The sequence below is a fragment of the Fringilla coelebs genome, assembly GCF_963513975.1.
Source record: "Fringilla coelebs genome assembly, chromosome: 1".
Taxonomy (NCBI): Eukaryota; Metazoa; Chordata; class Aves; order Passeriformes; family Fringillidae; genus Fringilla; species Fringilla coelebs.
The window spans coordinates 23,112,574-23,138,274 of record NC_140028.1 but is presented as its reverse complement, the minus strand read 5'-3'; the positions used below and the strand labels follow the sequence as shown (position 1 = coordinate 23,138,274).

General features: G+C 43.2%; 1 protein-coding gene across 1 annotated transcript in view; it reads right to left on the bottom strand.

Annotated features, from left to right (window-relative positions):
- Nucleotides 1-25,003, bottom strand: part of NIPAL2 (NIPA like domain containing 2) — a gene marked incomplete at its 5' end in the record, with an annotated part of 50,229 nt that extends 25,226 nt beyond the window's left edge. Inside the window, 3 exons of the mRNA XM_084221999.1 lie at nt 2,799-2,970; nt 7,124-7,192; nt 24,878-25,003. Of these exons, the coding sequence (XP_084078125.1) occupies nt 2,799-2,970; nt 7,124-7,192; nt 24,878-25,003 (367 nt within the window). The remainder of the gene's footprint in view (nt 1-2,798; nt 2,971-7,123; nt 7,193-24,877) is intronic.
- Between the last annotated feature and the right edge of the window lie 698 nt (nt 25,004-25,701).

Sequence of the window (25,701 nt, the reverse complement as noted above, 5' to 3'; positions counted from 1 at the left end):
CCAATTTCTCCTCTTAAAGAAAACAACTGCTGTCTTCTCAAACTATTTAAAACCCTGAACAGATGTAGAGCTTGCATCATTGCAACCACACACAGAAATACTTCCACTGTGTAAGAAGAAAAACATATAGTTTTTCTAGCTTAATTCTAAAAAAAAAAATTAAATCTCTTGGCACCATGCTAATTCATGATCTTTGGTGCTGTATTCTTTTTAAAACAAAACACTGGAACAATCCAGCTCAGTAGAAAGAGGCACAAAGTTTTCACTATTTAATTGATACCGGGTAAGTGCAAAATCCAGTTGGATGTAGTTAAATGTGGTGGCAGAGCATAATAGATGTTGGCTCCATCTATTTTAAGATGCTTCCCGTCTCAGAAGTCTGGAGATATATGATGGGTACAGCCCAAATCCATTCTAGGCAGAGACTCCAGTCTGCCTTCTCCTCCTCCAAACCCTGGTTTCCAAGCAAAGGAAACTCTCCCTGCAAACCCAGAGTCACAGAGACCTGCAGAGACTCCCCTGGATGCCTGGACATACTGCAAAGCACATTTCTCCTCTGCACACCATATGTGCTGCATTTCCAATGGCACTGAGAGTCAGCCCTTACCACATGGGACATGCTGACACTGAACTTGGGAACAAAATGCTTCTCAGAAGGTTGGGCTTAGGGTTCAGGTGTGCATTTGGAGTTTGTTATCAAGTACTTAATTTGTTCATTTAAAAAAATAATTTGTGAAGGACATTCAACAACACCTCAAAAAAACCTGCAAGGTAGACTCTGCAAAGGCCACCCCCCACCACTTAAAAGTGGTCACAACTTGATGAGAAAACTCTTTCTTGATCTTTTAAATGGCTGCTGCCTAAACTACCCTTGGTGCAGCTGTTAGCAGATGATGCACACGTGACTTGGGCAGTTTGCCATTGCCCTAAATGACAAACTCTCTTAAAATTGAAAGGATGTTCTCTCTTCAGCTTTAATTTCAGAAGACAGGAAAGTATCTTGTAGTAGGAAGTGTTACTGGGAAGTTAATGCTGTAATTGGCTGCCTGCACGATTTTTACTTGCTCTTCCTTAAGGGAATGTTTGCTAGACTAAATAAAATTTCAGATATTTCTATTGCTTGGGCTATGAAATGGATGCTGTCAGCTGATTAATGGGAATGGAATATAAGATATTAAAGTGCTTTCTGGGATCTTCCAGAATAAGTATTCTGGAACAGTTTAAAAAAAATAAAAGTGGATGACAATTTTTGTGAGACATAACAGTTAGGAAAATGGTTTCTTGGTATTTGTTGTAAGTGAGGGAAGTGGAGAACGAAGGAATCACCAGATGCAACATTTCTTTGCTTTTTACAAAAGCAAAGAAGGAATCTGTTTGGATAAAAATCAACCCTAAATGTGATCTCATCTTTTTCAGTTTAATAAATATTGGGGTTTTTCTTCCTACTCACTGCTTTTCGCTTTCTCTTTCTAATTTTCTGTATTTGCATTTTATTAAGTTTGGACAACAAATGAGATTAGCCAATGTTCTTTGATGTTCTGAGAAGTTCTGACAATCCCTACAATTGTCACAGATATAACTACTGCCACCAAAATCACACTGGGATATGACATATTAATTTACATTTTTATCTCAGGTAATATGTCATTCCTTTTTTTGAGAACTCTTTCCTACTATGATGAACTAATAGGGCTTTATATCTGAAATTCTGCAATAGTTTAACATTGAAGGTTGCAGTAAATTGCCTGCAGTTTCCTTTTCCCTCTCTCTCTCCCCAAAATTGCACCTACATATTGTTAGTGTTTCCTTCCCCTACAGCTAGGCAGTCCACTAGGAAGATATTTCATCTTTTCTACCTTCCCATGGAGAATCACTCATTGCAGTGTCACTTCCAAGCATGCAACTGGTAGCTGGAGACCATGAAATGTTATCACTTGCCAATAGCAAGTAAATGAGCTCCAGCACACTCAGAACTGTTGAGATCTCTCAGTCCTGGATGTTTCAGCTCTGGATGTGAAGTGACCAGGTTAAGGGATGTAGCTGCACCCTCTATTCCTGTTTTTACAGCTTCTGTACAATATTGCCCTGTCTACCCTGCTTTACACTAGCACAACATAAAGACATATTTTCAAATGTGTGTTACTTTGTCAAAGAAACAGACATCTCATACCTGAGCACCTCAATAACAAAAAGCCCCACATGAAGTAAAGAGTGAGATCATGTCTCTTCAGCTAAAGTCCAATTAATCTGTACATAAAGGAACAAATGAACATGTTTAATAATGTCCATAAATGTAGTAAATATTTCTGCAAATTTCTAGGCCCTTTTTGTCACACACTGCAGAGTGTCAAGCAAGTTTGCCCACATCAACATGAATCACAGTGATGGGTAGGGAACTGGCAGCAGAAGCCACTTGGTGTGATGGTAATGCAGAAAATGTGTTGCAGATACTCAGGATCAGAGCACAGCTCTTAGCAAGCAGCAGGATGCCAGTCCCCCTCTTTGGGGGCTTGCAGAGCTGGCAGCACTTGCAGCACTGGGCAGGAGCTAGCAGAGCACAGTGACACAAAAGACAAAACCATGGAAAAAGAAATATATTAGAAGAGTCTCTGATGTCAGAAGACAGTTTTTGTCAAACTGTCAGCTCATGTAATTATATGAATAATTTCTTTTCAAACCACAACATTAACATTTTCCTCTTGTGTTCCTGCTGCCGTTCCTGTGGTATCATTCTTCTAGCCAGAAGCAAGAATTTGATTAAAGCACATACCCGAGCAAGAAACGGCAAATGGTCTCACCTATGACAGAAACAGATCCCAGTGGAGCCACCAGAGTGATGGGGGCGAGTGCATAGGCTGTGAAATTGCCCAGCTCTGCCAGCCCCAGGAGGGCGATGCCCCAGCACCACAGCTTGCTCCTGTAGCAGGGCTCCGGCTCTGCCCGGCACACCAGCCGCAGGTGAGCGCATTTCTGAAAAGCAATTATCAGGAACAGGCGTGAATAGAAAGACTTCCATTGTGTTCTTTTGTCTGACAAAAGCGGAATAATGAAGGGGGCAGTCAACTTCAAGTTCCAGGTGCATCGGGGTTTTCTTTTCCAACATGACTTTGAGCTTGTTGCTGCGGAGCTTTGTGTTAACTCGGTGCTGCTTCAGATGTGCGTTCTTAGCCGTGGTGGAAAGGGCTGAAAAATAAACCTGAACAAACCTGAAAAATGCTAAGTGAACACCAGCTAGTCCTTCCTAGCTATCCCTGCAAGCATCTGCTCTCGTCTCAAAGCAAAGCTCAGCAGTTGTGCCGTGGAATCTGGAAACACTCAAAGGCAGGGACCGGGCAGAATCAGAACTGTGGCAACAAACTGGGACAGGGGGAACAGACAACAGGGTGTTCCTGCCTGTGAAACCAATCCTCACCACAAATATACTTTCAAAATGGAAAAGGCAGCACTTACCCACATCTTCTGTAGGGAGGACTCTAAAATAATTAAATAGAATTTATGATTTGGCTACAGTCTCCTGTTTGACCTTAGAAGGAGATCATAAGCAAAGCATTATTTTCTCAAGAAAAAACAGTTGGCACAGGTATAACATATACTCAAGTAATACTTCATCAACACTTCCTGTTACATGAAGAAGGTATCATTGGCACAAGTTGTAATTGTTTTTTCTCTGGCTGTACAGCAAGAACGTGTATATAGCAAGACAATTTGTCTTTGATCACACTAATCCTGTGAAACAGAGTCCAGGCAGTCTCCATCAAGAAAGTGTCATAACTGGGAATGATGCAATGTTTACCAAATTAATTCTGCAGATTATATTTTTCTTTCTCAAATTACTCTCCAGCCTTTCTGCACATGGGTCAAAAAAGGTGGAAATCAAATGATACAGTTATTACACTACAAATAGTGGTAAAAGAAATTTTTTTCTCCATCACTTGATATTTGATTTTAGAAGTCTCCCTGCAGAGCCTGGGGAGGTCGTAAAGGATTTTCCTCATACTCCCATCCTCCTCTGTGGGCTCCTGGACAGAGCATGGGACAAACAGCAATGTCTGTAATAGCCCACAGTCTTAGTCAGTGCTCTTGTTGAGAGGATGCAGCACATTGTTGCAGCTTCGTGCTGTGGAATGTGTTCAGGGGATGAAATTCTAGGAGGAAGTTTAGCCCTCCAAGAAGAAAAAGAGCAAAAGGAAAGCAAAGTTGTGCCACCCACCCAAAATGGATTTTCCATTTTTATAAACAAAGAAACAAAAAAAGCCCAATAAAGATACAAATTAAATTAATAGTAAATAATATTCAAATTATTACTCAATAATCCAAGCTTCTGCCAAAAATTAAATAGGACAAATTCTTAACTGAATCCTGAGATGTATTTTCACCCCAGATTCTTGTAGGATTAACTTTTGAAGGCACAGTGAGATTGAAAAGATGTGCAGCAAACACAGGAAGGTGAGCTTAGCAACTCCCCTGCAGCCTTCTTTCTCCAGATGTCTGTCTTTGCACAGTGATGTGTGCAAATGGTATTTAGGTGGAGGCTGTTTATAACCCGGCTGAAATTGCAAATGATGAGCTGTTCTTTAGCAGACAACCTGCTAGAGGGAAGAGAAGCAGGATAATGGACTACATGGTCAGAACAAAAAAATTCGGCCTTTCTAGTAAGTAGGAGTGTGAAAATAAATGTTGAGATCTAGGGAAAGTCATTATTCATATTTAGAAGATACTTTAGAAGATACTTTGTCCATACTAAATGGACAAAGACCTAATTTAAAAGATAAAAAATCCAGTTTAAATTTTCTGTCAAATGGCAAAGAGAGCCATTGGTTTTCCCTAATCAGCATTTAAAAAGCTGATAGTTCAAATCCAGCAAGGGCTGTAATGATTCCAAGTCACTGGAAGTCTGCTTGTATGCCTTGCAAAGCATCCACTTGGGCACCCAGTACTCCCAGCAGACAAAAGATATGAAATCTGAACAACCTCATTAATATGGCCAGACTGAATTTCCACTTCACTTTTCTTCACTTCACCTTTACCTTTCCACTTCAGAGGTTTTCCTAGAGCCTGTCCTAGCACTGTCACCACCCACAGGCTGGAACTCTTGTTGGAAAGGCAGCAGTCATCTCAACTTGCCTACCTCCTCTGGCTAAACAGGTTTCTTTCTATGGGATTCTCCAGCTAATGATGTTTAAATAGAGGGGAACCACTGAAGAACCTTCTAGCAGAAGTTTTCATATTCCACAACTTTCTATTTCATCCTTTACAGAAAAAGCAAAAAGTAGCTTTATATGAGACCTGCACAGCTTCTAAAATCTTAGCTAGCAAAAATATTTCTTCCAGACAATTTACACAACAATGTCTTCTGTGCTTTAAAAACTTTTGTTAGGAGACCTCAAAATACAATGAAGCCTGCAAGATACAGATTATAATGAAAAATGTAACTTTCTACTGAGTATGTATTCTAATTATTAAAACAGAAAGGATTTTATAATTGACATCCTACAATGCTTTACCGCAGTTGCAAGGACAACACCTTCCTTTACTTTTAGGATTTAAATAGTGTTTACTCAGATTATGTTCTCTTAATTGCAGAAGAAAAACTAAATTGGCCAAAGATGTTTTGGGGTCCAATATTGTAAAAACCTTTATGTCTCTATGCCTTTATGGAACAGGTCCTCGGGGAGCTGACTCAGAAAGGTGCCCTCCTTGATCTGCTGCTTGTCAGCTCTCATGGGTGATGTGGTGACTGGTGCTGTCTTGGCCACAGAGATCACAAAATGTTCAAGTTTAAAATCCTTGTTGACAGGAGGAAAAGTGCAGGAAAACCTCAGCTCTGGACATGAGGAGAGCAGACTTCAGGCTGCTCAGGGAGCTAGTAGGAAAAGTCCCCTGGGAAATGTTTCAGTCCTGGGGTCTGTCAGTGCTGGTCACTTTTTAAACATCACCTCCTAAGGGCACAGGAGCAGCAATTCCCCAGTGTCAGAAGTCAAGCAGAAGGCTGGTTTGGTGAACAGGGATCTTCTTTTGGGTCTAAGACAAAAAAGGAAGGTGTGTGCCCAGTGGGAGCAAGGTCAGGTGACCTGGAAGAATACAGAGATGCAGCTTGCCACTGTAGGGAAAAAATTCATGCAGACAAAGATCAAGACAGACAGAAGATGGACAGAAATGTGGAGGACAATAAAAATGGATTTTTCAGATATATAATAGCAAAAGGGAGCATAGAAATAACATCAGGCTGTTACAGGATGTGGATGGGGATCTCACAAACAGGGACATGGACAAGGCAGAGGTGTTTAATGCATTCTTTGCCTCTGTCTTCAACAGAGATCATGGACCAAGGGGGTCTCAGTGCTCTGAGCTGGAGGACCATGGCCATGAAAATGATCAAATCCCAGCTGGATCCCTACAAATCTATAGGGCCGGATGGGATTAATCCAAGAATCCTCAAAGAAGTAGCCGATGTCATTGCATCTTTTGATTTTTGAACTGGGAATCCAGAGAGGTCCCACCTGACTGGAAGCTGGTGAACATTGTCCTGATTTTCAAGAAGGGCAAGAAGGGGAACCCTGAAAAATTCCTGTCAGTCAGACAAGAATCAGAATTGAGACCTGTCAATCTCAATCAAGTGCTAGGACAATCATGAAAAAGATTATTCTGGGACGTATTGAAAAACACCTTGATCCCAATAGCCACAGCCAGCACAGCTTCATCAGAAGAAAGTTCTGCTTGTCAAAGCTGATTTCCTTCTGTAACGGGGTAACCCACCTAGCTGATCTAGGAAAGCCAGTTAATGTAATCTTTTTGGACTTCAGCAAAGCTTTTGATACCATTCCTTACTCCCAGGCTGAGTGGGACCACAAGTGACTCACAGCTGGTATTTCTTTCTGGCACATTCAAGGGAGGAGAAGTTATGAATATTTCTTCTATTCCTGCATGACAATCACAGCACAGAACAGGCTGAGGGCTCCCAAAAACTCCCAACTCCCAGCAATCAGAGCAGGGCACTACTAGATTACAGTTAATGAAAGAGAGAAGGTTTAACAAAAGTTGTATTTTGAACTTCATCAAAACCAAGCATTGTAAGTACTTGCTAAATATAAACAACTCTGAATAAAGAGATACCATATCATACCTGTATATTCAAAGAGACACTGATGAGAAAATTTGAAGCAGCAGCAAGTAGAACTCCAAACAGCTGAGTCTGCAAATCACAAAGCAAAGAAATACAAAAATACTTATTAGTTTAAGAAGAGCAATATAATGGTGGCTCTTTGATAGCACATTATGACCCAATCAAAACCAAATTATTGTACTCCTCAGTCACTGAGTTCATGTTGCAGAGTGTCAAGTGATAAGAAATACCTCTGCAGAGTTGACTAGGGCTTAAGCAGTAAACAAGTGGGAATGGAAAGGCACACTGGTTTCACTGTCCTTCAGTAGAACACCTTCTTAAATCTCACAAAAGACAAAACTAGGCAGTTGAAAACCACAGACAGATTTTTTTTCTCCCAAAAATAGACCTAGTTCTTGCATTATCCAGGAGGAAAGCATCAGCAATCAAACCATTCCTATGGGAACACAATTATCTTATGTGTTAACATATCCACTATTTAACAGGGCAGCCAGGAACTCCTGAAAGTTTCTTTAATGCATTGTGTTATTTCATTAAATAATTTCCTAATCAGAATGTCTAGATTTCAGTAAGATTTGCAAGGTTTCTATGAAGCCAAGAAATTAAAAACACTCAAGCAGGATTCATTATTTCAGAAAGAAGTAATTTAAAGATGCCATTTCAGCAAGGTCAAACAACATGTACTTGATAGAGCTCCCTGTCCACTGTCAAAATGTTCTAACACATTGCAAGCCATCCTGAGTGTATTGAAAACCCATTGAAGTGCTTCTATAGTGCTGTGAGGAGCCCCATTAGCTTGTAGAGAAGTCAAACATACCATCAGTTTTTATAAACAAGGTCATGGTAATATAACCCAGCATAACAACTGTTTTCAGGCTGTAAAGCAGCATCCAACTCTGGGCTTGCAGCCTCATGTTTCATTATACTTACCCAAGAAGGTCTCTGGGCAGCTCTGAACTGGCAGTGCCTACCAGCCACAGAGACTGCCACCCCTCAACATTTATAAAGAACAACACGTTGTCCCAAAAGCACTTGGAGGGGGGGATTGTTGTTGTGGCTAGATAGTTCCCAGACTAAGCAAAGGCATCCCCAAAAGGGTGAAGAAACAACAGCCATATTACAAATCAAATAGAATATTTAAGCCAAGCAGCAGAGTCCAACTGTTTCCAGCCCCTCTGTTTCTGTAGTGGCTGGGAGCTGGCAGGAGAAGCAAACAGAACTGTTCGGGGAGAAGGGCTTGGCTGCCTGCCAGGTGTCACCAAGACATGACTGATGGGTCCAAAGGGATTCAGGGACAAGGAAGCAGGAAGTGAGAGGGCTCCCTCTGCTAACTCTTACAGCATCAGCGCCACAGCTTGCAGACAAGAAGCATCCAGTGAGAAGCATTACTCAAGATTTTAGCCCATAGCCTCTGGTGCATGGCCACTGGAGGTCCTTCCCCTCTTGCATCCTCTCCCTGGGATCCTCCAGTGGGATCCAGCAGCACATTCTGGGCTCTCACACACACACTGTGTTTTTCATGCTCTGGGAGCACACCTCCCTGGAGCCAGTGTGTGATGTGACCCCTCAGCACAGATGTCCCTGCAGAGATGAGCACTCACTGTCACAGGGACACAGCAGCCTCCTTCCACTCTGGGAAGTGCTGCCACATGGACTCTACCCAGGCCTTGCAGAAGCAGAGGGGATGGGTTTTCCTTCCTTATGCCTTAATGCTGTAGCATCCAATCCTGAGCACTGATCTTGCCCAAAGTTGGACCACTTCATCCTGCCCACACAGCGGCTTCAAAAAACAGCAACTAAATCAAAACTGTTTTCTTGCTCCTGAAGAGTTGTACTTTTTAAATGACAACATGCTCCCTTGTGAGGAGGTGGAGAAGTGGCCTTGTCAGCCTTGTCATGAAGTGTTTAAGAAAAAGGAGACAGAAGGGAATAGAAAACAGAATCTGCCCCCTCATTTACCCCATCGTTTTATTGCACTTACATTAGTAATTGTAACAAATCCCCACTACTCCCAGCTGAGAACTCAGTCTCTCTGTGGCTCTTGTTGTTCCAGAGGCTGATCCCACCATTATGGCTGCATCTCTGGATGCAACCCCTTGCAGCTCCTTCCTCCCAGTTTTCAGTTGGGGGTCACAAACCTTGCACAGGACTCAGCAGGCAACCAGCACACCACGGGGAAAACACCACTGATCTCAAGCCAGACCACAAGAGGGTCTCCATCCAGCTCTTGAATGCAGCTGGTGAGCAGAGGATGAGGTCATGTGTTCCACTGGTCATCTAAAATAATGTGCTAAATCAGATCCATGTGTGGGTACTGATGATGACCCGAGTGCGTGCCTCCGGAGGCTGTGAATCAAATCTCCAGCTGTGGGATTTCCAAGGCCCTGCATCATGGGTGTCCTCCCCAGAACAGCAACTGCTTTTGCACCACAGTGGTTGCTTTTCCAAGTACCTGGGAGCTTGGCTCAGATATCACTGAGGGACAGGGACACATAGGATTTCTATCATGATGACCAGCCTGTGTCTGAACAGAAACAATCTTACAAAGTCAATTCTCTTCTTGGAGAAACACAGACGGGTTTGGGTTGGAAGGGAGCTTAAATATAATTTAATTCCAACCCGTCTGCCATGGGCAAGGACACCTTCTCCCATGCTGGTCAAAGCCCCATCCAACCTTGAACATTTCCAGGAATGGGGCATCCACAATTTCTCTGTGCAAATTGTTCCAGTGCCTCACCGCCCTCATTGTGAAAAGCTTCTTCCTTGAGTCTAGTCTAAATCTGCCATCTTTTAGCTTAAAATCCTTATGCTGTGACACTCCTCTGTACCTAACTTTAGCAACCTCCTGGTCTACACCCCAGAAAAAGCAGTGCCCGTGTAGGATCAAGGCAGCAGGCTGTGCTCAAACCTCACCCTCACGGCTCAGGTCACCTCATGGCAAGGAGCACGTGTTTCACCTGAGCAGTGCTGCTGGCATATATACTGCACTGCCTGCTCCAGGCTGACAGGTGTTCATGAGCTCTGCCCCAAAGCCAGGCCTGGACAGACCCCTACAGATTAAGAGCAGAGTACGCCCTAAGGAGGTCAAACATCACATGGATCCACTCAGGGAGATGAGATGAAAGGACAGCAACACCCTGCAGCTACAGCCTGGCAAAACTGTCTCATGCGGGTTCGTCCCCACACATGCTCATATTAAATTTAAAAACGGGGGGAAATGCAGTAAAGAGGAAAATTACATTGCAAACATCTCAAATCAGAGTGAATCAAATCAGCAGGCAATTTCTATTGAACCAGGGTTACCACATACAGCAGCACTCAGGGGAGAAGAAGCATATCTCAGGCTAGGGAAACCATTCGTGAAAGACAACCTGCGACTGAAGACTGTTCACAAAATTGCTGTACTGCCCTGAAAGCCACGAGAGCTCTTCTGTTCCCATCTTACCGTGTGAAAGGCTTCATTATTTGTGCAGTGTCTGCCATTTAATATCCTTCAGAGGCTAAAGGACTGGTGGAACAGCCAGTTTAATAAGTAATAAACATGATATTCTCTGAGTTTCCAGTTGTGATATCCAGTTGTGATATCATCCACAGCACTGCAGAGCTTCCCACACATAAGTCTCAAGACAAACCTCAGTTGGGGAATTCAGTTGCAGACACAACTTCAGAGCCATGGTACTACTTCAGTCAGCTAAGGACTTCTACAGGAAAGAGCTTTAAATATTCAAAACTGTTGGCATAAAATGCAAGTTTCTTCATCACCGAAACATCTGTCTGAGCATACAGGCCACTTTGTCAGACCCCAGATTTCAAACTGTTGACACATTCTTCCAGTGCTTCCAAATGCATGAGGCTTGTCACAGAAACAACCTTAAGTTTTCCAGAAAATAAAAAACAATACAGAAATTTAATTTACTTCACTTTAATGAATATGTTTTGGAACAAGCCATGAAAGTCACCTACCCACTTTGAAGTCCTTCCTAGATAACCCCTGAGCACACAGACCATGGACTGAGATTGTGGATCTGCCAGCATTTTACTTGGTGGCAAAACAGGCTTGAGGAATGCTTTCCTCTGACCTGCCACTCCCTCACTGCCCTGCTTGAGTGCCTGAAATAATCCATCCAAAACTTACCCCATTACCATCATGTTCTTCATCAGCCACTGCCAATGTTTAACACTAAAGGAGGGTCAAAATTCACAATTCACAGCAAGGGTTTTAAACTGGTGACCTGTGCAGCTTGTCAGGGGTGACACTGCCCTGTACAGGGGGTCCCAGGGTAAATGAGTTCAAGAAATGGCAAATTCACCTCAAGCAAGGCCCCCTCAGCACTCGCCTGGCATCCCCATCCCAGCCACAGGAGGCTCCTGCACAAGCTGAGGTGTGGGGGAGGGAGGTTTGAGCATCAGTCAGGGGAAATCCATTTGTCCTGTGGAGTGGCAGCACATTGCTACTCAAAATAAGGGAGCAGCAGCGTGGCACTGGCTGGGTGTGGTGCTGCTCCCAGCACTCGGGCAGGACCCGATGTGTGTTTACCAGAGAACCTTTCCACATCATTCTGACAGTATTTTAAAGCGACATTTACATGCAAAGTCTCTATTTATTGTCAAAGTAAAGTAAGGGTTTTATGACAAATGAAAGCCAGGCTGAAATCTATCTCTTTGGCAATAATTCTACTAAGTTTATCACTTGCAGACTAAAATCTGCATTGGAGACTCAGTTATATGGTGAAATGCAATTTATCCATATTACATGTGTGTTTTCCTAAAGCACATTAAACTGCAGTTGCCAGGTCTGTGAAATGAAAGCTTAGAAAAAGGAACATCATTTGCATTGACTAAAAGGTATACACCATTATTTATGGACACTTGCCATGCCTATAAATTGAACTTATGAGCAGAAAAATCCCAAACACTTTAAATGTCTGCTGTCAGCTCACTCATCAAGGCTAGTTAAACGGTTGCTTTTATTTTTTTGTTGACTTCTCTACGTATTTGTGATCTAAAGGTGTTCCCAACAAATTTAATGGTGTGTACTGTTTCAAAAGCTATGCACCATTTCCAATCACTGGGATTTTGTCAGACCTCAATGGATCTTATTAAAAAAAACGAGAAAGGGGTGGAACATGTTCTGAACTTCCAATTATGAGTTAACTCTGAAGCAAGAGGAATTCAGAGTCCTTAACAAAAACCATATTTTTCAAAGAGCTACCATGTGGAATTGGGAGAGGCTTATCATTTAGCTATTATTATTCACAGAGCTCTGGCTGTACTCAGTACTTCACAGATGTATAAATAAAACAAGGTCCTTGTTCCAATGGTTTTCATAGTGCAATTCATATGCTCAGATATCAGTTAAGGAAGTACTGAAGGACAGCTGAAATAAGAGTAAAAGGACAATTACCAGTGTGGGAACATGAAATGAAAATACATTTGATTTTTTTCATTGTGACATAAAAGAAAAGGGGCACTGTTCAATTTATGAGAAGGAGAGAGTTAAAACATTTGGCATCATCATTGTTAGGAATAGAAAGAGGAGACTTGGTAACTACATTACCTCACAAATTTAAAATTTATCTTTTTCCAGAAAAGTAACAAATTGCACAGGCTGGAATGAGAGTCTGGTAAGTCATGAAAAGGTGGGGGAACTTCAGAGGATACAGCAACTACAGAAATGGGACTCTTTTATTTATCTCTGTGTTTTAATCACTTTCCTGAGTTCCTAATTATATTCATCACTCTGATTATTTTAATTCATCTACATAGCAGGCAATAAACCAAGCTGGAGAATATGAACTGTGAAATAAAGTAACTAAACTAACTTTTTATGTGCTTACTAAGGTTATATACAAACTTATCCACCCACTGTATTGTTAACAAGCCTAGAATCATAGAGTTATTTAAGTTGAAAAAGATCTTTAAGATAATTCACTCCAGCCATTAACCCAGTACTGCCAGGTCCACCATTCAAACCCTAAGCATCACATCTACCTGTCTTTTAAACACCTTCAGGGATGGTGACTCAACCTCCTTCCTGGGCAGACTGTTCCAATGTTTCAGAACCTTTTCTGGGAAGAAATTTTTCCTACTGTACAATTCAAACCTTCCCTGACACAACCTGAGGCCATTTTCTTCTTGTTTTATCACTTGTTACTAGGGAGACAAGAATCACCCACCTCACTCCAACCTACTTTCAGGTAGTTTTAAGAGACTACTATGAGTAGCAATTTTTTTTTTCCTTTTTGAAGAGTTAAAACCAAACCTCTCAACTTCTACATTTCAATTTCTTATTCTCAGGAATGAAATCTTAAAACTAGAAATAAATGTGAGAATGGAGAAGGGGCAGAATAGCTTTTTACACTATTTCCCCTAGCAGCCTGTGATACTTTGGCACATTTTAGTTCCTGAGATATTTTGCTGCATAATCAAAGACCATTTCATATTTTTAATAATGCCTGCTAGATTTCAAATAAAAACCTCTCCCATGACTGTATAAAACCACCAATCATAGCTGAAAACATCTTAATAAAAGATTTTTTCAAGTACCATCACATATTGTCTCCATGGCAACTACAGAAATTAAATACCAGGAAAAGCAAGAAGAGGATTATAAACTTTTGCCAGTTTCCAGGTCCCATAGGAGAAACAGGGAGGCAAGCTAGCACTGCCTGACCAGCTTCTCCCACAAAATGGCCAGTTGGCTTGGGGATGTGCTTCCATTGCTGCCCAGGAGCAGGCTGCCTGGATATCCCTGTCTGACCCAGGCTAACTCCCGGTGTACAAGGTAAGGTCCAAGCCAGACCACTCCAAGCCTAGGAATATTAATCCCCAGAAGCTACAGTCTGGCTCACATTGAGAGGCTGTGCTGTTCCTATCACATGCTTAATGTGGCTCCCTGGACCCCTAAACTGAGAGCCAAGGAGGTGACACACGGCTGATGGCAAGCTGGAGGCAAGCTCAAAAGGACAACTGAGTAAACAGAGGTGTTCAGTGTTCCAACAGGCAGGGCAAGGCACAAAGAGTGCTCCCAGGGAGATGTCTCACTCTGCATGCACACACAACCTCTGCTTGTGCACACAAAGGTGCCTCCAAGCCAAGCACAGAGAGCTCCTTCCCTCCTGTTATTGTAGTACAAGTCCTGCTGAAGTACAAATGAGCTACTTCTGACTCCACCTCAATCAGAAACAAAACCCTGAGAGAAATGTAACCAGCTTAATACATTATTTAGCAAATCCTGAAAAGAATTTTTATATAAGAATCTCCCTTTACCAGTTGAGAGGAATGGCATGCCTCTTCCAGCATGCAGCTCTCCAGCATCACTTTCAAACAAAGGCAGGCTTGTCTCCCATTCTAACTCAAATAATCTTCTGTTAGCTCTAACTAACCCTTCCTTTGATCTTCACAGAAAATGCTTCTCCATGTCACAACCTGAGTGAACATGCTCAGTTGTTGAAACACAAAGTCACCCGTGTCAGACAGGGGTAAACACGGGCAGGAAATCACAAAGCTTCCAAGCCAGTGGTGCTTCAGAAATATTCTAACAGGAGTAACAACATGGCAGGGAAAAAAGAAAAGACCTGACTGCAATTAGAATGAAGTTGGATCTGTCTGTTAAAAAAATTCCTTGATTTTATGTCAGGGGATGGAGCTGCCCAAAGGCCCTTCCAGTCTGCTGTTCCTGCAGAGGAGGGCTGCTCTGCAATAGTTCTCTTGTTTTCCTTCCTGCAGCTCTCACACTGGCTCTCCTAGTTTGATTTCCAGAGTGTTAATAATTTACTGATAGTTCCTAATGCAAAAAAAAATGAGTGGACTCTAGAAGGCAGAACCTTCTGCTTAGCAGCATTATTCATTTAAATATAAACAACTGCTAGATTATCAGTGGTGACCTAAAACAAGAGGTCCTGCACTCCCCAAAATATTCACATGTATGTAGATGGATACATACACATAAACACACAGCTGGAGGCTTTTAATTTGCAGACACTTATGTTAAAAACTGTAACATGCAAATCTTGGAATAAAAAAATAAACTCTAAAGAAATGGCCTCACATGCAAGTTCCTTGCAAGGGCCTGAGATAGAGGTAGTGGGCTCATGTTTGCTCCGCTGTCTCCCTGTGACACAGCGCAGTTGTACATTTTGACATTTTACTACAAACTGTAGTTTACTGGTTTAAAAATATAAAAAGTATTATTAGCATTTGGTAATTCATGGTGAATGCTGACATAAAGAGTAGGTGTTGACAAAAATCCAAAGCATCTACTTCAGAGCTGTCTTCTGCAAGAGAAAACTAAAAACAGTGCAACTGAGTGATCCCTTCTACCTTTAGCACCTTTCTATATACTCTGTTGTACTTACAGAGACAACAAGGTGGTGATGCCAACCAACAAGGTTGTTGGTCTTTCAGCAACTGTATCTTATGTGGATTCTCCAATATAGAAGTTGCTATCTCTTTTTTCTGCTATTTTAGCATTAGTATAGAACATAATGGTTATAGAGCTTCTTCTTGACAGGGATTACTATGGAAATGGGGTGAGGAAGATAAATTCCTTTTCAGGATTTGAAGACATGAAGGAGAACTGAGTATTCTTTTCATGAGCCAGATGCTATTATCTCTCACATGCATGCTTTTTAAACCATGCACTGCTCCTCAGTTTGTCCTGGCAGCCTCTGATGTGTGGTTATCACTGCAGCCAGCAGCTCAGCCTCATGCAGCTGGAGCCGCTCTTCTAGCAAGATGGGGGAGAAAATTGGAAGGGTAAAAGTGCAAAAACTTGTGGGTTGAGATAGAGACAGTTTAATAGATAAAGCAAATACTGCATGAGAAGCAAAGCAATATCAGGAATTCATTCACTGCTTCCCATTGGTGTGTGAGTGTTCAGCCCTTTCTACAGAAGCAGGGCTCCATCATGGGTAATGGTTACCAAGGAGGACCAATGCCAAATGTCCCCTTTTCCCCTTCCTCCCCCTGCTTTATATGCTGAGCATGACACCATATGGTATGGAATATTCCTTTGGAATATTCCTTGGGGTCAGCTGTCCCAGCTGTGTCCCTTCCTGCTTCTTGTGCATCCCCAGCCTATGCACTGATGGGGCAGTGTGAGGAGCAACGCACACCTCAATGCTGCGCAAGCACTGCTCAGCAGTAACTAAACATCCTGATTGCTAGCAACACTTTTTCATCATAAATCCAAACCACAGACCACACAAATTGCTATGAAGAACATTACCTCTGGTGAAAACAAGGGCAATAGTCAAGAGATGGAGCTAGAGACTTGATTGGGTGAAAGCTGCTATTATTTGTTTGACAGAAGCTTCTGCAGACATGACAAGCTTTGCTCTTGGTCATCTTAACATGATGACTGAGTCATTGCTGCATGATAACACAGACACTGAATGAAAATGTTCATGGTGCTTTAGTCACTGCTGAGAGCAAAAGACTTTTACTGAAAGAAACAAAGGAAAGAAAATGCGATAAGAAGTCAATAAATAAAAGAACCTTGTGACAATTACAAAGCAGAAAAAAATCTCCAAACCCACGACAATACCCCAAATAAAAATGGAAAAGAAACATTAAGAAATAGTAGGTCAGAGACATAAAGCAAAATAAATGGAGTCACGATCTATTTACTCCAAGCTGGAGCACAAAAAATTAAACTAGATTTTAATTGCGAGTTAACTGTGTGGGTACAAGTCTGTTATGCACACAAACCCCGTATTTTGGTTGTTTTTCACAGGAACATATTTACAGTGGAGATATCCTCGGCTGTTGAAGAAAAAGGCTTCAAGTACAATCTGTATCAGCTGGCAAAATTACTTTGTTTCCATCAAGATGACAGCCTAGTCATCCAACATGTTAGCTGGGACTCTGGTGGAGTTTTCAGCCACCCTGAGGTTTGGTTCTAGGGAATTAAATGTCAGCAAGAGGTAGACTCGTCCACAGAGGGATGTGCACTTCTAGGTTGCTACCTCACCTCACCACCATGAAGTCCTGTCCAAGGAGCCAGTATTTGCTTTGCTCTGAGTCATTGTTTTTGTGTGTGGAGGGACTTCCTCCAAACCTTGCACTTCACCATAGACATTACAGGGCTGTTTCTGCAAACCACAGCAGGATACAAAGGGAAATATAGCCAGACAGTGGCTGTGTGCCTCATCCAAGAGTTTAACAACTCTGTGGCATCTCGCTATCATAGCTCCATAACCTCTCTTCATTTCCCCACTATGGGAAAACAGTTTGTATCACCAAATGGGGCCAAAGCTTCCAGCCTAGGTGATCTAAATCTGCCATGAACGTCATTGAGGAGAGGAGTTACACCAGTATAACCTCAGTCCAAGCAGCACACACAGTTCAGTTTGATGTTGAGTATTTACTTTTGAGCACACTGCAAACATCCCTTCCTTAAGAGCTCTGCTCCAGGCCTGGTGTTGATTCACACACCAACTGCCTGTTCTTTGAAGCTGCTGGCCACATGTTTCAAAGTCCATATTGGTCAAAGCATGGGAAGCATATCTCCCTGCTGCTCACATTAGTGAATGCCCTTCTTCTGGGACGATCCATGGTGACATTATAAACATGAGCATAACAGTTTATACATGTCACCAAAACTCCAAATGAAATAATCACAGTCTTCAGTTACCAGGCTAGTCAAAGGTCCCCACCTCCCTTATGACTGAAGAGCACAGTCTGTGGTTTGTTCATCTTTCTAAAGCCTTTTTTTTTTAAATTGAGTTTGGTCAGATTTCTGCTTGAATAATTTAGGGGGTTTTGATTCCTTCAAAGAGGACTCAATCAGATATGGCAGACTATTGGAGACAAGCAAGGATAAGATTCAGACATATTTTTTATCAATGACCAAAGCAGACTTCAAGACCATAGTAAAAGGATCATACTTAAGCTCTGAAGAGCAATGCAGTCTTTGGATCACAAAATCTTAAGGGGCTGGTGTTACAGGTGATATTTTACATGAAAGACAACTTTTATTTTAAAAATTACATCAATGAGTATTTTCCTATCAATTTACCCAGACAAATAGTCTCATCAAGGAGTCAAATGAGCGCTAGGGCAAATGAAGCAGCAGAAGGACAGATTCAAGGTGGGAGCAACATTTCTCCTCTGTGTGACAGCAATGTCCTAGATCCAAACAGCAACCTCATGAAATCTCAGGAACAGACAGGTGTTGTATGAGCAGCCAGACTCTCACCCTACATCACTTTGCAACTCACAGACATGCTGTGAGACTCAAAGTCAACACAGTGGCCGCAGCCAACTTAATTTAAAGTCATTACTTGTAGACTAGTCTAGAAGATGGGAACAGGAAGGGCAAAGCGCTACACTGAGCCAGGCACGTCCAAAGCAGTGTAGGGATTCAGATTCATGCCATGCCTGGTCTTTCCCACTCAATGCTTGTGGCATTCACATTTTCTGGAAAAATCCCTTCGCCCAGGATTTTTCTCCTGGGAAACTGAGAAGCCTCAGAGAAAAAGGAAAACAAGAATTATCTGATTTGCTTCTCCTGTGTTTTGCTCCTTTGGAATGTGTTTGGAGGCTGTTTACCAACAGGTGGTTGTTTCATTGGTTTCTGCTGTGGGTTGTTTTGACTCAATGGCCAATTGGGGCCAAGCTGTGTCAGGCCTCTGGAGGAGTCACGAATTTTCTTTATTATCTTTTTAGCCTTCTGTAAGTATCCTTTCTGTATTCTTTAGAATAGTTCAGTTTAGTATTCTATAATATAATATAGTATCATAAAATAATAAATCTGCCTTCTAGAACATGGAGTCACATTCTTCATTCTTTCCTTCCTTCGTCAGGGCACCTTGCAAATACAACAAATGCTGACTAAGGGAAGGGGAGGACTTGCCCTGCTCTGCTGGCTCCATAATTTAAGCCTTCTAGTCAGTGGCTAAGCTGGATATCAGACACAGCCTGCACTATGCACCCCCTTTTTCTTCAACATGCCATTTTGAAGCAGTCTGAAGCAAAACTAAATTCTGCACTAGGTAGGATATGTATAATTAGTGACTCAAGTTTCTTTGCACCTGTCTTCTGCACCCCACTTTCTGACAAATGACAAGTATGTAATAATGTTCCTTACTGCCTAGAAATTTCCTAATTAACATTATCACGCCTCTTAAAACAGATTAGTGTAATTACAAAACTCGTGTTTAACTTGCAGTCACCTCAATCATCAGTTAAAAAAAGGAAAAAAATCAAATGCAAATGTTCTTTAATGCCCTCAGAAAAAAATTAAATCTCATTTTACCATAGCATCAGCTGGGAAGGGAAGCATGGAAGACAGTCTGAGATTTGTGAGAAATATCCCAGTGAGAATCAGACAACAGACACTCAGACAAGCTATAGCTGGTGCTTAGCATGGCCCCAGCTCTGCAAGAACATTAATTTCCAAAGTCCTGTATGAGGTGTCCAGGAAGAGCTGCCAAGACTTATTCAAAATGAATTGTGAGCCATCATCCTAAATAAAAGGGTTTTGCTCACCAGTTTCTGTTGTCTGTCAGGCAAGGAAACACTCCTGCAAGCAGCTCCGCCAGCAATGCTGAAGAGAAGAAAATGTCCAGAATAGAAGGGCTGTGAGCTCTCCCATCATCAGCATCTGCTCTGAGTGTGTGTGCCCCAAGCTCAGGATGTGGAGCTGCGTTGGTTTGCTGTTCTTGGCTGCCCAGCACCACGCTGGGCTTAGCAGGAAACTGCCATGGGCACTTGGCTCCTTCCAGGCTTTGTAGGGTGAACCCAAGCAGGATACTAGAGGCCTGCCAATAGCACACACTAGGAAATTCTGCTCTGGGACCCTGAGAAGTGCCTGGTGGAAGCCAGATAAGCCGGTGACTCCTCAAGCAGGCTTATAAAACTGCATACTGCCTTCAGTCTTTGGGCTACTCTCCCATTGTTCCAGACCTGCTGCCCTGTGTCCAGCCTCCTCTATAGGTATAAACAGCTTCATGGTTTGTTCCCACTCTGCTTTCCAGTGATGGAAAACCCCCTATATTTCCCTATGGAATTTGAGAGCTCGGATGACACAGACATTCTTACAGTATTGTGCAAAAGGACAGGCAAGGGGTAATGGTTTCCTGTACTTATTTCCCTTACCCTTGACTCATGAGCAAGTTCCCAAGCAGCAGCTGATCTCTCTTTAAGCTGAAAACTGCATCCTATAAGCTTTGTGTTCATTTCCCATCAGAGATGGGATCTTTACATCTGCAGGGACAGCTGATGTTCAGCACAGCAGAACAGACGTATGAGGTTAAAAAAGATATGGGCAATATTTCCTAACCAGTGTTCAATTTTGCCCTCTTGTCTCAGTTTCTTGTTCACACTAAAGCTAATCAGAACACAACCCTCAGCAGATCAGACCTACAGCTCTGGCAGAGTCTGACAGCTTGTGTGTGCAAGCTAGCCCAGTTGAGAGTCCTGCATTTATAAGCCAAAGCCACAAATTGTTTTCTAGCAGAAACTAGTTAAATGGACACTAAACCATGGGAAGTTGCTGGATTCTTGACAGCAGAACAACACTGGAAAATCAGGCAATGCTTCTTGCTTCTAGCTGCAGTGGGCAGAAACTGAAATATAGGAGATTCCATTGGAACATAGGAAGAACTTTTTCACTGTGAGGCTGACAGAGCACTGAACCAGGCTGCCCAGAGAGGTTGTAGAGTCTTCTTCTCTGGAACAATTCAAAAGCCTTTTGGACACAGTTCTGAGTAATGTGCTCTAAGGGGCCCTGCTTGAGCAGGGAGGTTGAACTAGATGATCTCCAGCCTTACCCATTCTGTGATTCCTTCCAACCTTACCCATTCGATGATCATGTGCTTCCTTATACCATTTAAGTTTTGAATTCCCCTATAAGAGATTCAAAAATGTTGTATTTGAAAGGCTGAACTAAGTCCTCTTCCTAAGTTTTGATTTATTAGGGCTGAAAAAAATATGCATTTCCCTAATACCTAAGAAATGGTGTGCACTTTCTCCCAAACACATTTCCCAATGAGATAAAGGAAACTGAAACTGCATGAACTCTGAAATCTGACAGGTAAAGGACAACAGGATGACATAGAGTCAGTGTTTTGATACCCTTGTTTGCTTTCAGTGAAGAGTTTTAGAATAAAAACCTGAAGGGATGGTGTTGAAAAGGAAAAACTTCACTGCAGTCTTTACAAATGAGACCACCAGCAGAAAGTTGGGTGAGGACATCTGTCTCTACTTTCCCCATGCTCAGGGACTGCTTTACTGATTAACCTGAAAAAGCTAACATCTGCAGAGACCTGACTGGAGACTGAGGTATCCTACAGAGACTGAGAAAATAGCATTAAAAACCCCAGGACAGTTTGCCTTCCACAGCCTCCCTTCCTGCAGAGGAAAGATGTCCTGATTGAAACCCCCCTGTGCTGTGGCCATGCTGCCCTCTGACTCCCACCCACATTTCCTATGGACACCTTGACTTGCTAAGAGTTTTTCCTAATTGAAAGCCATGGTTGGAAATGCTATTGCTTAAGTGTTTAAAATGTCCTGGTGAATGTTTGTAGGGATGTACCATGACAACATTTTTCTCTGGTGATGGTGCCAGCTAAAGAGACCCTCACTGCTTCTGGGGTGCTTCCTCAGCCAAGGCAAATGGAGAGAAAAACTTTCTCTCCATGGAGACAAAAACTTTCTCTCCATGGAGACAGCTCCCTGCCTTCCTGCCTTGGGTCTCTCTCGGGTGAAGCAGCCCCCATGGCATCAGAAGTACCAGCAGGAACTGGAAAAAATGGGACAAATGGTGCTCTCACCTTGCTGAGGCTCAGTGGCACTACAGATGTAGCCCAGAGTTGAAGCACCAAAGATGTTTCTCTTGAACAGAATTAGCTACAAACCTCAACTGTGGCATTCCACACAAAATCTAGATTTTATCTATATGGTAGAAGGCAGAGTAGAAAATCCTCTACAAGAATCTGCCTAATCTGTGGGATTTCTCATCACACCTGGTAGCAGCCACCACCGCTGGCTGATGAGACCCCGCCAGGCATCAGGCACACACTCACCACCTGGCAGGCTCTGATGGACTCTCAGGGGACAAGAGGCCACCTGAAGGAACTGTCAGCATTGTCAGCCCCTAAATACAGAGCTGAAATGATCTATTCCTACAACCCACAACATAAGACAATCTTTCAAGGTGGCTGTCTGGGCAGCCAGTAATAACTCAGAGTCTATGAAGTGACAGGCAAAGAAGGAAAAAGAAGCAGAAGTGAAATAAATTTCTATCTCTGGCTCAGCTTCTGCACTTGAAAAACTACACACAGTGTCTACACACAACAGACATGTGAAATGCTGAGTTACAGAAGAGTTGTCATGGGGCTCTGGGTAACATGGTCTGGTGGAAGCTGTTCCTGCCCGTGGCAGGGGTTGGAACTAGCTGGCCTGCAAGGTCCCTCCCAACCCAAACTGTTCTATGGCTGTTTCATCTGAGCTCTCAGTGACTGTTCTCATCCAGATGTTCTCTCCTACTCTGGTAATACAAAGTCAAACCAAGATCAGTACTGTAGATAATAATCTCAGCTAATCCTGCAAATTGTTTTTTGTCCATAAACAACAATATTGTAAATATGTAAAAACCTATGAGAAGTCCTGAGGGAAATAAAAATTTATTACATTGAGGCAATTACATACACTTTCTATTAAGCAGACAAAGCCCACATGTGGCTTCCTACACTCATTGCTCCAGCAGACACAAAAATATTAGAATATTAGTTTGCAGGAAATACTTCAGGTAACTAAGTACATATTTCATCAGATTTTATTGCACCATTAAACACACTCATGTCCCATAACACACCTTGCCTATATAGGGAGGGCAGTGGGAGCAAGGCCTGGGTATTGCTGATTTCAGAGATGCAGCTCCTCAGGCAGTATCAACCAAGCTATATCAGCTGTGCTGATGCCAAGGAGAAATCCTACCTCCACTGCTCTTCCCCATGGCCATGTGTGCCCCCTTCCACCCTTAAGCCAACAGCTAGCATACAAACAGCCTGATCAGGGACCTCTCAGGAGAATAATCCCAATTAAATCAAAAGACAAAGAAATGTAATTCCAACACCAAGAGGCATTACATTACACAGCCACATGGACACAGCCACTTAAGGTTTTCCAGGGAGCTGAGAGTTTACAGACATTGCTGAAGGCCTAGTCCAGTGCCATGGATTTCCCTAGAGAATCAGATCTCCTGCTCCTGGGTGGATGTGTCTGATGCCCATCCATTGGCACACGGGCAGCTGTGCCAAGCCCCTCATGTCCAGGAGATCCCCCTTGAAAGGGGATCTCACTCTTTCACCTCCTCATGGGGTTTGAAGGGGCTAAAAAATACTCTCCTCAAATAATTTACCTCAGCTGTTTTGGGCTGTTCCCAGGCAGCTCAGAGCCAGTGCAGTTATGGTCTCTTGTAGAGGGAGAAAATAAAGAGCTCCTTTTCAAACAAGAGGACAAAATGACCTCAAGAAAAGAGGAAGGGAAAGAGCCCCTGTGTGAAGACCTGAAAATGGGATGGACCACTGAATCACAGCCAGGATAGCCACGAATGGGAGGAGGGGATTGTTTCTGAGGCTTCCAAAAATGTAAAATGTGAAAAAGAGGGTGGACAGAAGAATTTAACTGTTGGAAAAATTAAGGTTGGCATCAACACGTGACCCATAGTTACCCACTACTGCTCCAAAGCTACAAATAAAGTAAATAAAAGAACAGAATATCAGTCTCACCCACAGACACCCAAGCAGCTCTAAAATACTATTAAGGTCTACCCAGCAAATGACCACGTTTGAAAACCAGCAATATTCATGCAATAGCCCCAAGGAGTAGAGGAGCAGGACTGGGAGGTTTTCCAGGCAAACAAAAACCCCCCACTTTGACATGCAGCTGGGTATGCCCATGCCAAGGGAATTCCCTATTGCTGCCATCTTCTTGGCAGCTGGGCAAGCTCACAGCCCTGGGACCCCAATTCACAGACCCACAGTAAAACCTTTGGCTCCACATTCCTATCTCCCAGGAAGAGACCCCAGCTCTGGTGCTGGGAAGCACTGCCACCAGCCAGGAGTACTGCTGCTCCAGGAACCTGTGCACAGGAATTCTCAGTTTTCCTTTGCTCTGAGAACATGGGGCTGAAAAATGCACCCTGCCAAATGGGTATCCACCCAGCAGCAAATGCAGAATCCAGAGGGGAGAGTTTAGAGACCTTCTTCAGGCTATCACCTGCTACTGGGCTGCCCCTAGAGAAGGAGAGCAGCTAGTTGCAAGCCATTTTATGCACAATTTATAGCAATACTTTCCATCATGACAAAGTGCTTTGCCTCTTATGCAGAGAAAATCAAGAATGTTGGGTATCTTTCCGTGCCTTCCAGTTTGGGAAACAAAAAGCAGAGAAAAGGTAAAGGGTTTAATCAACCTCCAATTCATTTTTATTGTTAGCAGATGCTTCAAATTGTTAGCTCTTAGGGGCTGCTTCAGTCTCTCTTTTGCAGTTGCCTAAATCCACTGTCAGCACTGACAGTGACAGAAACACAGATGACAGAAAGCAGTGCTGCTCTAGCACAGAACAGAACAGCTCTGCCCAGTTCCTGCTGGGAGGGGGAGCAAGGCTGGTGCAGGCTGAACAATGGGGTGAAGAGGGAGCAGAGCCAGCAGCAAACAGGTGCTGCAGTGGGGTTCTCCAGAGGACACAGGACAGAGGCTGGGTTCAGCACCCCTCTCCCCAAGCCCCTTTGCTGGTGCTGCACTTACCTTGTGTGCGCTGTACCAGGGGCCGGACAGGGGCCCGCTCCCGGAGCCTGCTGCCCCAAAGGAGGCATTCCAAGGTGCCTGGGATGGGCTCCATGGCCCTGCCCTCGGGCCCCAGCCACTGGCCATGCCGGGCAATGTCACACCAGTGGGGAGGGGTAGCCCTGAGGAGAGCTGAACAGGATGTGGACGTGGCACTCTCTTCCTGATGTGAGAAAGGCTCCTCGCATCCTCTGCACGCAGGTGTGTGCAGCAAGGCTGCAATTGCTGGTGTGCGCCAGGACACCCTTAGCTGGAGAGCAGCTGGAGCACAGGAGAGGAAGGGGAGCTTGACAGGTTTTGCTGCTCCTTCCCAGGGCAGTCAGGTGCCTTTTTTTCAGTCCCTGACTTCCCCAGGGCCCCACCCTGCTCTGAAAAGGTAGCCTGGGAATTTAACTCCTTCAAATCACCGCCTAAACCTAATAGTGAAGTATTAATTCCTCACTGCTGGATTGCAAAACTTGGAAGTTGTTGTTCCCAATGGCAGATAGTCACTTACAGAAATTCTTACTTATGTCCTGTATTTTTCTCTTCTAACTATTTCCCGAATAGTTTCCTTGCAGAGACTTCAGGCAATGTGTTTGTTCCCAGTCTGTGACTTTATTCATTCTTTCTTTTAGCTTTGATTTGATAATTTGTTTCTTCTGAGGAAAACAAAGGCTAAATAAGATCATTAAAGGGAGTGTAAAGCTAGCAAGGTAGGAGCTTGGCAGAACTACAGAGGAGACAGAAGCAGGCCTCCAGAGAAGCATAGAGAGAACTATTAAGACACCACATCCTCAGGCTGT